This window comes from Lithobates pipiens, unplaced genomic scaffold (genome assembly GCF_037356315.1).
Source record: "Lithobates pipiens isolate NorthernLeopardFrog02 unplaced genomic scaffold, aLitPip1_a1.2 Scaffold_19, whole genome shotgun sequence".
NCBI classification, from domain to species: Eukaryota; Metazoa; Chordata; class Amphibia; order Anura; family Ranidae; genus Lithobates; species Lithobates pipiens.
The window spans coordinates 561,642,285-561,656,890 of record NW_027507764.1 but is presented as its reverse complement, the minus strand read 5'-3'; the positions used below and the strand labels follow the sequence as shown (position 1 = coordinate 561,656,890).

The window sequence follows — 14,606 nt, the reverse complement described above, 5'->3', positions numbered from 1 at the left end:
GTTCTGACCAGCGTACGTGAGATCCCTGTAGATGGGGGTGAAGGCAAACACCATTACTTCATCCCTTGTCCTGTCACAGCAGTGTATTCGGTGACTCTGCCCCCAACCCCTCCCCCCCCCCCCCCCAGGGGGGGTCCCCACGGCTGATCACGATCGTGGTTTTATCATGGTTGACCCCAAATGGCATCAAAATCTCTTTCTGCTTCAATCTATTCCAACAGTGTCCTGACCTTTATCTGTCTTAGCCGTGCTTCAAGCTCAGCAGCCTCGCCAGAAAACAAAAACAAAAAAAAAAACTGCATTCTTTAATGATAAATCTCAGCATAGAGATCGCTAAAGCATGCGTTTTACAATAGCCAGAGTTCCCTAATGATGTGCAGGAATTGAATGCAGTCATTTAGGCCTTTTGTAAGTTCTGTGCTCTTTGTTGCAGTTTGCTCCATTGTGTAATTTCAGCTCTTTTGTGCTCATGTTGCATTCAATGCTGTTGCCATCTTTACTGACAAGCATACAAAAAAGAAAAAATGCTTTTATTTACCGTATTTATTTTTTTCCATCTCAGCCATTTAATAAAGAACAAGCGTTTTTGTTTTCAGTCATTGTCTGTGCTGTATTTGTCCTCCCTCTCCTGTTCCCAGATTTTGCTGTGTACAGTATGTTGTCGAGTGCTTGCTGCCACCCCGCCCCCCTCCCCTAGCCCTTCTCCTCTCACTCAGTGTTTCTCTCTCCCTTCATTTCCTCATCTGCTTTTTTTTTTTTTTGTGTCCCCATGGCTAGGATGCCGGATCAAATCTCGGTGTCAGAGTTTATTTCCGAGACCACAGAGGATTACAATTCCCCGACCACGTCCAGCTTCACCACCAGACTGCAGAGCTGCAGGAACTCCATTAACGTGCTGGAAGAGGTAAGCACAATGCCCAGGGCACGTACTGTGCTAGATTGATGGGGGGGCGGGGAGTAATGGTGCTCCATGGATGCTGTGGAGGCTGTGTGCTTTACATCGGCTACCTGTTTTTTTGATTGCTTTACATTTACAGTGAATGAGACCAGACTGGCCAATTTTAATATTTTATATGACCAAGTGCTTAGTAGAATCGCAGCTCCATGTTATTATGTTTTGATTGTTTGTTTTACATTTTTATGCTGCAAATCTAACGAGCATACACAAATTTGATGAGTAGTTTTGCATGCATTAAGCCCGCACGCACTGTGTGTCAAATTGGCTTAGCAACATAGTCGGCATTACACCCTGGCTCATATGAGTCTACTGAATGCATCTTAACTGTTCCATGCACTGGGATAGATGCATTCGGAAAGTTCAATGTTTTTTGCCGACCATGATAGAAGCTGGCTTGTTATCCAGACGCACAACCTACCCTGGAGGAGAATTAGTTACCATATCCAGCCTTTAGATGGCTTTGAATTCCTTAGTTAATATAATTTCACTTGTGAAATAGTTATATTTGCCCCTTTTTTAGCTTGCCTAGTTTATCTGAGCCTGAGCCTGAGCCTGATCCTGGAGTAAGCGGGTTCAGAGAGAAACTGAAGTCTGACAGTTACTGTGCAGTCAGGTGTTTGACACTGCACACTAAGGCAGGCCATAGATGGTACGATTTTCTTCCCTGCAACCACAGGTTGTAGGAAAGGAAAATCGTTTGATTCTCCCATCAACCCAGTCAATGTTGATGGGGGAATCCCTCCCGTGGAGCTATTGTGTGCTCCAGGCAGGGTGGTGGGTGCAGGGGGCCGTCCCTGTCTGGAGACCACAGTGATTGTTGCTAGCAGCTATAGCTGCAGTCGATGGACTGACTTGGGTACATTCAGCCTGCCCATAGATGGATCGATCCACCTATGGCCGGCTTTAGATGGAAGAAAGTGTGCAGTGAATTGACAGGTCAGCAGCTGTAAGACTTGAGGTGAGGTGAGCCCTAAGACTGATGTTAGACAAGCCATAATATTACTTGTGACAGGATCGCTGGGAGGCCACTTACCTTTTCCTATGGCGATGTGGCTCCCTAGTTAGTGAGTGAGATTCCACAGCATTCTAAGCCAGCTTTAGAGAAAATCCTGTAAGGGAAGATGTTTCCTCAGCAAGGTGATTCATATCCCCCAGCAGCAGAACTGCCAATCCAACATGGCCTTAACTATTCATGGCTCAGCAAATGTTTATCCCAACAGGTTCTTTTTAAAGGCCAACTTATGCTAAAACACTGTTATTGCAGTTTTGGGTGGCTGCTGGCGAGCTGAATCTGCCATTGGTTTCTTTGATACTTTTGTTTGGCTTTGCAAGAGCCTCAGCAATTGCACAATACTAAAATTTTGGTAAGGAGATCTTACCACTGGAGTCCCCAAGAGATTTAAAAAATGTACATGTGATTCAACTTCCAGAAACCATACAGAGCAGAAATACAATTTTTTGGGGGCTTTTAAAGGGAAATCTGTCACTCTGACCCCGCTGTCGAGCAAGAAGTACCATAAATCTCTATTAAAACACCTTCTGAGTGCGGCCAGGGCATGTATACCTAGCATGTGGAAGCAGCAGGCCGCTCCGACAGTGTCTCACTGGTTTGCAAGAGTTTGCGACATCTACCGCATGGAACAGCTCACATCGGCGTTGGGCGACAGGGAGGAAGAACACACTACTCGATGGTTGCCTTGGAGCCTATTTAGGTTTTCCGATGCATACAGAACCTATTTGTAAGCTCTGGCCAGAGAGCGGAGGGAAGGACCCGGCCGTATGAAACCACCAGAGTCCTCTTTCTTTCTCTCCCTTCTCATGGACCAGTCTGGCTCACTCTCCCCCCTTGACCCCCTCCTGCCTCTTGGCATTATTAACCCGCTCTTTCTTTCTTCCTTTCTACCCCTATCCCCTTCTCCTGCCCATTTGCTCCCCCCCTCTTTTTTCCTTTCCCCTAACCCTCAAGTATAATTAAAATAATTGGTGATTGCCAGGACTTTACCATTCAGTTCTCTCAGTTTCCCAGCCAGGGATTGGCGGCCCTTGAGGTGATCCCGGTTGGGCTCTATAATCTATAGAATGAAGGCGACCGATGATGGAGGCCCCTCAGATTGGGCTTGGAGAGGGATCGCCCCGGGGACCGCCCTGGCTAATAAGTGGTCACTGGGGAGACGGATCATTGACGGGAGATAATGTAGTGACCTAGACATGTTTGGGGCCACTGCTGCCGTAATGTAATATGTTTCCTCCGGTCCCCCACGATGTACTAACTGTGTATTTTTGATATATTGGAAAACTGAGTGATTTGTGTCTTCTACAGTTTGTCTCTGTATTACCTGCAATCCGTAAATAAAGAATAAAAAAAAAAAAAAAAAAAAAGGGAAATCTGACCTAGCTTCTACACCCTGGTGCACATCATATACCCCTTTGGTATATGATGTGCGGCCCTCAGACCTCAGCAATCTGTAGTGGGAAAATTGATTAGGGTAATACCATCGATCTCTACTCATTTTAAGATGTTCCCTGTTTGGTTTTGTCTTCTGCAGAATATCCCCAGCCAAATATTTAGCATTTCCACACTCTCTGAACCTCATTTCCTCTATTAGGTCTGCAGTTCTAACCATCATCTCAAGCATTACATATATTGAACATAGTGGGGGTTATTTACTAAAACTGGAAAGTGCAAAATCCGGTGCAACTCTTCATCGAAACCAATCCGCTTCCAGGTTTTATTGCCAAGGCAGAATTGAACAAGCTGAAGTTAGAAGCTGATTGGCTACCATGCACACCTGCATCAGAGTTTGCGTGCACTAGGTTCAGGAAATCTACCCCTATGTGTGGTCCTTTGGTGCTGCCAGGAGCCTCATTCGAGGTCCCCTTTAGCTCATAAGTTGACAACCTCTGTTCTAGACAGATCTGGAGGTGGCACATCTGATTCTTGGAACTGCTGCTAGTTCCAGGGCAGCGTACAGCTTTTGCAGCTTCTTGCATAGTCATGTGCTTGGGTGTAGCAGTGTCTTGCAGTGCCTGGATGTAACCATGTAGTGCATTGCCTAGACATAGTGTAGTGCCATCACAGCTTCCTCCAGTGGTAGGTAAAACCTCAGTGAGACAGGTAACAGATGATCTGACCCTTTCCTTTTTAAGATGTGCACACAATTTATTAAATGTATTATCTGATCAATACTTTTTAATATTTCTCACTTTTATTTGAACAAGGTTTTGCATATAGAATGTTGCTTTTGATTAGATGCTTTTTTTTTTTTTTTTTTTATATATGAAATAAGGTTCTATAAAACACATTAAGCCCAGGTTCACACTGAGCTGTGGGAATGAAGCCGTGCGAGTTCAGTTGAACTTGCACGGCTTCATTCACTCCCGCATGTCAGTCGCGTTTACGGGGGCAATTTCACAGACATCTGTGCAGGTTTCTGCACAGATGTCAATGGAAATCGCAAGCTGAAATCACAAAAAGTAGTACAGAAACAACTTTTTGAAAAACGGTGCGATGCTGCACCGGCAATTGCCACCAATTTGACATGTCAAATCACATTAGTGTGAACCAAGGCTAACAATCGAGGATGGCAACCAATGCTGCTTGGTGGTATGATCAGTTTGAACTTCTATGCATGTCTGGTTAGGTGTACCTCTGGAATTATAGGGCATGTAACAACAATCATAGATGCTTTATATAGCTGCAGTGAAGTCCATTCATTCCAAAGACAGTTTGGTGACTGATTGGAATAAATTGCATACAAATGTTGCTGGTTCCTGTTCACACTTTTGACTGTGTGTCATTGTTGTGCTCATACTGTGGTGTGTTGTTATTCTTTTTTTAATGGCACCACAACATGTATACACAGCCAAAACAAACACATCTCCTCCTCAGTGCACTGTAGTGCATGTAATAAAGAATACATGCATTGCCTTTCTCTGCTGGAAATTTATTGCGATGAGTGTGTGTTTTTTGGCCTGCAGGTGTGCTTTAAGGCCAAAAAGCATATGCACGAGGCCCTTAAAGTTTTTTCATTTGTTTCAATGTACGTTGAAAATCACTGAGAATGAAACTCATTGACATCTGTGAGGCTGTGCACAGCTGAGCACTATGTAGACATGCAGCCTGCTTCATCTTTTGATGCATTGCCAAGTGACCACATTAAATCTTATGAAAGTTACCTTGAAGGGATGTGTTTCACCATGGGGCGGCACTGTGGAAAACCTCAAGTCAGGTTTGACCAGTGGTTTTAGACTGTGGAAATCGGAACAAGAGCTTTACAGTTTGATTGTACAATTCCCTGTATTTAGTTTTAGAAATATCTTCAGGTTTGGGAGCGCAATTAATTTATAAAAAACTTAAGAAGGATGTGATTTAGAAATGATTTCATTTGACCCAATCCAGAGGGTTGTGTGTTGTACAGTTCAACATGTTTCCTATGACAGGCCGTGAATCTCTGTGGTCAGGATCTTAGATGGAATAATCGGCTTATCTTTCACGTGTGTGTGTGTGAGAAGTTATTCTTACTGAAAAACATTAGGCGAAATGATCATATGAACAAAACATTGATAATATGGGTGACTATTATTTCATTTTCCTTCTGACTGGGTACAAACACCTGATCCCTTCACCCACTCACAAGGTGACAGGTTCTCTTTTTAAGAGAATCCACCCATCTACTGATACCCACCTTCCTCGGTGTTCCCATCTGCTCTGTTACTTCACCCTGTCTGTGTGTAAGCTCCATATCGAGCTTACACAGGGTTACCTTCTGCCTCCTCCATGTCTTGGCTTACTGCAGTGGCAGGAGAATGCATAAAAGATTATGACTATCAGTATTTTTTTTATTTTATTTTTTACGTCAGGAGAACCTTGTTGTCCCAACAAAGTTGAATACTGTCCATAATATTTTTTTATTTTCCCTTAGTTACATTTTCAGGCCAATCTTTTGAGGGTGTACCCCCTTCTTTTTAGTCCATGCAGCATCGTAAATTGTCAAAGTGAAAGATTGTTTTAAAAGTAAAACTGGTCAATCCATACTGAAAAAGTACAGTAAAAAATACACGAGCTGAACAGTTAATGGCTAACTCGGTAGATAAACATAAATGCGGTAGAAGAAGGGAAGGCCAAGACCACTAACATGGTTTGAGTGGTGGATGAAGGCAGGGTCAAGACCACTAAAAGGGTTTTGGTGGTAGACTAAGACGACCAGGGTCAAGACCACTACAAGAGTTTTGGTGGTAGAAGAAAAGGGTCAAGACCACTAAGAAACTTTTGGTGGTAGCAGAAGAGCAGGGTCAAGACCACTAAGGTTTGGGTTGTATAAGAAGAGTAGGGTCAAGACCACTAAGGTTTGGGTTGTATAAGAAGAGTAGGGTCAAGACCACTAAGGTTTGGGTTGTAGAAGAAGAGCAGGGTCAAGACCACTAAGGTTTGGGTTGTATAAGAAGAGTAGGGTCAAGACCACTAAGGTTTGGGTTGTAGAAGAAGAGCAGGGTCAAGACCACTAAGGTTTGGGTTGTATAAGAAGAGTAGGGTCAAGACCACTAAGGTTTGGGTTGTAGAAGAAGAGCAGGGTCAAGACCACTAAGGTTTGAGTTGTAGAAGAAGAGCAGGGTCAAGACCACTAAGGTTTGGGTTGTATAAGAAGAGTAGGGTAAAGACCACTAAGGTTTGGGTTGTATAAGAAGAGTAGGGTCTAGACCACTAAGGTTTGGGTTGTAGAAGAAGAGCAGGGTCAAGACCACTAAGGTTTGAGTTGTAGAAGAAGAGCAGGGTCAAGACCACTAAGGTTTGAGTGTTAGAAGAAGTGCGGGCCACTACCACTAAAAAGGCTTGGGTAGTGGAGGAGGACAAGATTGACAGGAAAATTTGAAACCCACAAGTAATTTCAGCTGCCTGTGTAAATCTGTTGATTTTTATAACCTGATGTTTCCCTAAAGGTTATCTTTTGCTTGACTCACCCTGTAAGCATTTCTTTTATAATTGCAATTTGCAACTGTCCTTGAATGAACCCCCTTGAATGATCTCAGTCACAGGGCTCGATGTCCCCGTTCAAAAGTTCAGAAGACTGGTGGTCAGCAGCGCACTCTCTTCTAACCGGTTTTATATACCCCCTGTAGGTTCTTATGCCCCGTGCACATGATCGGATTTTCCGACGGGAAATGTTGGATGTGAGCTTGTTGGTGGAAGGTCCGGCCGTGTGTACGCTCCATTGGACAATTGTTGTAGGACTTTCCGCCAACAAATGTTGGCTGGCATGTTCTCAAATTTTCCGCCAACAAATGTGCGTTGTCGGACTTTCCGATCCTGTGTACACAAGCCCATCAGACAAAAGTCCAAAGTACAAACACGCATGCTCGGAAGCAAGGAGGAGCCAGAAGCGGTCGGTCTAGTAAACTAGAGTTTGTAATGGTGAATTAACATTCGTGACGCGACAAATTATGAAATCTAAAAAATGCAGCGCACAATTCTCTTCTTCTTAAATGGGATAATAATGAAGCTTCTTTGCTGGTGATACTGATGGAGTTATTGCAAACTAATTTTCAAAGGCCTTTTTTTTCTAGTGATATCAAGAATATTATGTTATTTTTTTTTGTTTTTTTTTATTTGTGCATTAAAAAAAAAAAAAAAAATAGACATACTATCTGCCAGTAGAACTTACCAAAAAGTACATTCTATGCATCCAAAAATATATCAAATCATTATTCAACCAAAAAAATGTCAAATTAATAACTCCAAGGCCAATAATAACACGTTATCTCCTCTGATTCCGCAACATGGCTGGTTGATGAACGGCCGTTCAGAAACAAACTGAAAAACACAAAATGAAAAACACGAAAAGAAAAGTGCGAATCAACACTCGCCAAACTTCTGCTAACACAAAATTAGCAGAAGGAGCCCAAAGGGTGGCGCTAAAGAGCTGAAAAACCACGTAGTACATCACTACATTCGTAATTGTTGACCAACATTTGTGTGACTGTGTGTATGCAAGACAAGTTTTAGCCAACACCCTTTGAACAAAATTCAACGGTTTTGTTGTTGGAAAGTCCGATGGTGTGTACGGGGCTTTACAGTCACATAGGGAAGAAAAGTTTTTGGTGAAAAAGGACGTTATGGAGTTCAGATTTAAGCTGGTGGTACAGGAGACCCTTCCTGCAAGTAGGAAGTGAGAACCAGGCAGTTCAAAGTGCAGCATTTTTATGTCAACCAATTGTGTATAAGTTTTCTATTGTCCATTCACTGAAAGATGAATTCTGGTTGGTTGCCATGTATTATTGTACTTTTACCCCTTTGCCTTATTGAATAATCTTGTGTGCTGGAATTAGGTGCTGCATTGTAATTAAGAGGAAATGTAGTGGATGCTTTCTGTGAAGTCGTTAGTTAATCAATGGAATGATTAATTGTCTTGGCGATGTAGCCTTGTAATGAGAAATGGTTTTAATTGAAGGTGACGGTTGGGAGATTGGTATATGTAATTATTATTCCTTATGTAAGAATGGAAGTAGGTTAGAGTGCTGCTGAAGATGATTGTTAGAAGATAAAACAAATGCCAATTCTATAATTTAGACAGTGAGAAAATGTGATATTTTGTTTTAGTAATATGAATTGAATTATGGTGAACTCTGTTTATGCTCAGAAAATTTTCATAAAATGTTTTTTCATTTTGTTTCCTTATGTGTGGGGATGCTTCCAGGAATAATAATAATCTTGGTATGTCGAATATGCATCCCACAAGCAGTATATGCAATACTTCATACATATATTTCCTGGTAACAGTTCTCATCCATCTGAAGGTTAAAAAAAAAACAGATGCACAAGTTCTGCTTTCTTTATCTTCCCTCCCCCAACCTGCTGATTGGACAGTGAAGGAGCAGCAGCAAACATACAGTGGTGGACTGGGCACTGTACAGAGAGCAGCTCACGCTGCTGACTTTCTCTTTGCAGTTTAGGGGAGTGTGGAAGCTATTTAGATGGATTCAGATACTTTCACTGGCCATTTAATGATTTTTTTTTTTTTTTCAATGAATAATATAAATAGATTTTTTTTTCTGCTTGGAGTTATGCTTTAAGCATCTTTCTTTGATTTCACATAGACCAGGGCTGTGCAATTAGTGGACCTCCAGCTGTTGCAGAACTACAAGTCCCATGAGGCATAGCAAGACTCTGACAGCCACAAGCATGACACCCAGAGACAGTACATGATGGGACTTGTAGTTTTGCAACAGCTGGAGGTCCGCTAATTGCATATCCCTGACATAGAGGTTTAAAATCCAACTCCAGGATGGGAGAAAAAAAAAACCTTGCACCAAAAAGGTAAAATGTTCATTAACCTCCCTGGCGGTACGATTATTTCGGATTTTAGGTGCTAAAAGCGGTACCATTATTTTGCATGAAAATTTGGCGTTTTATATTGTAGTCCTGCAATTCTTAGGAATAACTCTCTTAAATCTGTCCAAACCAGAGTCTAGCAGACATCCCGGGTATGATAAAGTTTGAAAAATTAAATCATAAATTATAATATAATAAATAATTATAAATAATTGTACCAAATAATAATATAACAATAATAAAAATTATTCAATAATGTAATCAAATCAAAAACACTGAAATTTGCTCAGTTGCAGAATTGTCGCTGTCATTACTTTTCAGTATTTGATGACGGATCTCCCCACAAATCACTATCGCTCAATTCTGCGAGTGATTCTAATTTATTATCGCTGTTTTCTAGCTGGTCTAAAATCATTTTTGATGTACAATGACAGTTTGGTTGCTATGGACAATCTCCAGTTTCCAGGCATAAAGAACAGTTTTTATTATATAAAACTGCATGCAGGACACTGGGCAGACCACTAGGGACAACGGGGATGTGAAATATTTACATACAGCAATGTAATCTGTAAGATTACATTATACTGTATGTTTACTGTTTGTTTCACTTTTTGAATTTGGCGCCGATCTCCGTGCCCGTGCGTCGCAACGCTCACAGGGCACGGAGATCGGCGGTGTGATGCATCGAGCGAGACACGGCTCGCTCGTACAGCGCGGGGACATCGCTGGATCCGAAGGAGAAGGTAAGTAAACCTCCTCCTGGATCCAGCGACGCTGTCCCGAGTCTGACTCGGGGATACCGCTCTTGGTATAAAAAATCCACCCCGAGTCAGACTCGGGAATACCGTCAGGGGGGTTAACTCTAGGGGGTGGAGGAAGCATCCTTATTAATTATCATATTCCTCACCCCAGCAGACAGTTTCTTGCCCCCATCCAGTACAGTGCAGGGATATAATGTCCTGCATTGTTTGTGAGGAGGTAAGCATACGACCACAGCTCAAAGCTCCTGAGCCTTTCGGGAGAGCTGTCTCACAGATGGAGGCAGACTGCCGGAATAAGGTAATGGTTACAGTGTACTCTTCATCCCTTAGCCCTTGTACACACGGTCGGAGATTCCGACGGAATGTGTCCGATAGGACGGACCGTGTTGTCGGATAATGTGACTGTGTGTGGTCTCCATCGGACTGTTTCCATCGGAGTATCGGACAGACCAAGTTTTCCAATTTGTTGGTAAAATTTTCAGACAAAATGCTCTGATCCGACATACTCCGATCATGTGTAGAGAATTCCAATCGGACAAAGTGCCACGCATGCTCAGATCAAATTCCTACATCAAAGCTATTGGCTACTAGCCTGATGGTAGTCTCGTTGTAACGAAATAACGTCATCACGTTCTGAACGATCAGATTTTCCGACAACTTTGTCCGACCGTGTGTATGCAACAGTTTCGGACAAAATCCGACAGATTTGGTTGTCGGAATGTCCAACCGTGTGTACAAGGGCTTAGACGTAATGAGCATTTAACTTTTGCAGCGCGTGCGTGTGGGGGCTTTAAACCATCAGGACATTACCATGGAGAGCTGGAGGAAGTGTCAATGGTCTGAGTGCGGTGATCACTGTACTTGTGTTCCACTTAGAGCTACAAGTCCGTCTGCTGTTTTGGCAGATAGGACTAGTGATAGTGAGAGATAGTGGTTAAAGCCGTGTTCCAGTCGGGGAAAAAACAAATACTGTAGCTGCTGACTCTTAGTATATGAAAATGTACCTGTCCAGGAAGCCCACGATGTCGGCACCCGAGCCAACACTCAGATCAGCTGTTGGGTGCTGCCATATCCATTAGTCATAAGGGAAACTGGTAGTGAAGCCTTCACTGTGCATGTGTGAAGTGCGCTGTGTTTTGTTAATTGGCCCGGTGGCAGGGGAAGAAAGAGGGGGGCCCAAACTTCTGAGGGACATGGGAAAACAGGTACTCCCTCCCCCCTGAAGGTGCCAAATGTGGCACCGGAGTGGGGAGGAAGCAGATCAGCGGAAGTTGCACTTTTGGGTGGAACTCCACTTTAAAGTGGTTGTAAACCTCAGACATAAAATATGAACAAAGCATATCCCTCTAAAATGTGTGCTTGTCTCGAATAAAAACAATAAGTGTCATTTCTGTCTACTGCCTCGTTCCTCTGCTACCAGCACGAGCCACTTCTGACACTTTTTTTGACACCAAAAGCAAAAAGGTGACAGGGGAGGGACCTCCAGCTGATTGACAGCCTCAGATCTGACTCTGTGTGCTGTGTGGAGGGGGAGTGTGTCTCTTCCCTCCAATCAGCTCTCAGTGCTCTCCTCGCTGAGCCAATGGCTTCCACTGCTGTGTCTCAGCCAATGCAGAGGCAGATAACTGAGACAGCAGTCGCTCTCGTGCACATTGCTGGATCGGCATCTGGCTCGGGTAAAAAAAACCTTCAGCCTTTGCAAACACATCAATGCTCAAGTTTTGATTTCCTATTTACAAGGTTCTTGCTATTCCAGGCTTCAGAAAATATTTGTGTAGCCTCATGAATATGTGCTATGCGCTGTATTGAATTTGCTGTGAATTTTGTGTGTATTATGTGCTTAGTTTGGGTGAGGTGGAAATGTCTATTGCTGGTTATTGGTATAGTAGTTTGCAACAGGGAATCGGTTTGCACACTAGGCAAGTGTTCTTGAAAATGCAGCCTGTTAATTACAAAGAACTGACAGCGCTGAACAATGAGAATAAGATTCCTGAGAATTTACCTGGTCAATCCTGGAGAAATATTGCAGGAGGGGGAATTCTTTCCCTTTCCTGAATTAAGTTGCCATTTCACTAATACAAGTTATTGATTCCATCAAAAAATAGATTTTCCCATTGGGACCACAAGGCAACAAATACAATACATATGGGTTTTCACTTTATTGAGAAGTGAACCCCTACTTTCGACTTGTCTGTGCAGCAATACAGAGCTTTACAGGTCTAATTCATCTTTTTTTTTTAAATGTAAGGTTAACCATGTGCTTGTATACTATTGTAGTATTATTTTCTCTGAATGTTAAAGCCATCTCTAGGTGCTGGACAAGGTCCATCTCCGCTATTGGTCACTTTGTGATAAAAGTTCTAACTGGTATCAGGTCAGGGGAGACAAGGAAGAATTACCATGGTCTAAAAGGGGGAAGGGGGATGTAATTTAAAAATGTAATTAAACTCAAATCATTTAGAACTATCAATACATACTATATTGCATTGTGTGCATACTCACTTTGCCACTAGAGCATTTTTTTTCTGTAGATTGCAAAAAGCCAGGTTGTCACATGACATACATTTAAAAAAACGGTAATCGGTATCGGCGAGTACTTGAAAAAAGTATTGGTACTTGTACTTTGTCTTAAAAAAGTGGTATTGGGGCAACCTTACATTTGAAGTATAGATATGTAATAAGCTTTAACCACTTGCCACCTGACAACAGTACATTTACTTCTGGTGGGAGGCTCCCCCAGCCACCACAACGTACCCATACATGATGGTGCGCAGGCACACTGCATGCCTCCCCTGGGCCGCTGCACTCTTCAACCGTTGTGTCCACCAGGTTGCGGTGTTCTCTATCTGGTGGATGCGAGCTGCCCAGATACCATGTGATTGCTGTATGATGATGATCGCATGATGAGTAGTAAACAAGAGGCATGAATAGAATCCATTCATGACATCATTATTTACTACTGTGTGAGATCTGTGATTGGCCACCAGTGATCACATGGTTCCTGGGCTAATCACAGCACCCTGTACGATGTGATCGATGTGGGCCAATCACAGCATTGCAATAGAAAAACAATGAGTCGCGAAAAAAAAACCCATTCATGACCGTTCAAACAATTGCTGTTACAGTGATCATCACTATAACAAACAATCATAGTCTTAAAAAATAAATATCCCTGATCACCCCCCCCCCAGAGAAGTACAATGTCACTATGGAGATAAGGTGATTAAATGAGAACCTCTTAAAGTGGAACTAAACCCATTGATTTAACGGTTTCCCAAAACCGTTACATTTAAGGCATGCTGGGAAGGATAACTGTCACATTTGCTTTTGTTCCCAGCAGAACTGTCAAGCCATCAAATGGCTGGTGTCATAAGTAATCAAATGTACGGCACTATGGCAACTACAGATCAAGTAGAGGCTTTAAAGTATAGGAAGGTTTAGTTCTGCTTTTAAATCCCAACTAGAGTATGACAGAATGTGGAATCTGTTCTGTTTCTTGTAGTAGGAAAGTGGAATTTCTTCTGTTTCTTTCATAAGGAAATTAGGAAAGACTCCTTTGCCCTTGCACTGTGCATTGCACAGTTGGCAGTGAAAGTATTTGATGCCAGGGCTTTTCCTTTTGCTTGGATTTCATAGCGGATTGTGGACAGGCTGAATGTTCCTATTTGGTTGGGCCGCCACATAGATCTTCTACTTGTGGCACCCTCTACCAATAGGTAGGTGCTGGTAATGTTTTACTAGGAACTGTCACCACAGGCAAATTTAGGCAGGCTTATGCTGCAAGCTAGGCCTGTCTGTTTTGATCTGGGGGTTGGGAGTGGTCAGAGTAGCAGCGGGTGTGACCACCTGTGCTTTAGTTCTCAGGCACCTCCCCTGCTTCCAGGGAGAATGTTCCGGAAGAGGATCAGGGCCAGGACTGGAGTGTCAGGCAGCTTGTGTGGGAGCCCCAACCAATCCCCAATTGGTATTTTAAGGATACAAAGAGAAATGGGACTTTAACGGTGCTAAACATAAACAATATGGAATATATTTTTTTATAATAAAAAAAAATTAATTTATTGAAACAGCAATTTAAAAATCACGCACAAAACATATTACAATCGGTTGCATAAACCAGTTGTGACTTTAGGACCCTTATTGTCACAACTAGTTTATGCAACCAATTGTAATATATTTTGTGCGTGATTTTTAAATTGCTGTTTTAATAAAGGAATTTTTTTTTATTATAAAAAAATATATTCCATATTGTTTATGTTTAGCACCGTTAAAGTCCCATTTCTCTTTGTATCCTTAAAATATTCTCTTATTGGGGATGAGGTGCTAATATAGTTGGGTGTTCCCTGGTAGTTTTGACCAAATTTGAATCCCCAATTGGTATTGGCAGGGGGCGGGCCTCCTATATGAGCTGAGATAACATGCCACTGGGGGGAGAAGTCGGCTGAGTGAAGTGAGGAATGGAATACTAGGCAGCAGCAGGAGGGCACCCCCATATGGGACGGGGGGGGGGGGCATTTGCAGGAGGTGGCCCAGGGAGAATCTGTGAAGGAACTTTGCCTCTACA

General features: G+C 42.7%; 1 protein-coding gene across 6 annotated transcripts in view; it reads left to right on the top strand.

Moving 5' to 3' along the window:
- ASAP1 (ArfGAP with SH3 domain, ankyrin repeat and PH domain 1) overlaps positions 1–14,606 on the top strand; it is a 436,411-nt gene that overhangs the window by 150,149 nt on the left and 271,656 nt on the right. For all 6 annotated transcript variants that reach the window (XM_077493352.1, XM_077493348.1, XM_077493351.1 and 3 more), the window contains one exon: positions 778–904. In XM_077493352.1, coding sequence (XP_077349478.1) covers positions 778–904 — 127 coding nt within the window. The remainder of the gene's footprint in view (positions 1–777; positions 905–14,606) is intronic.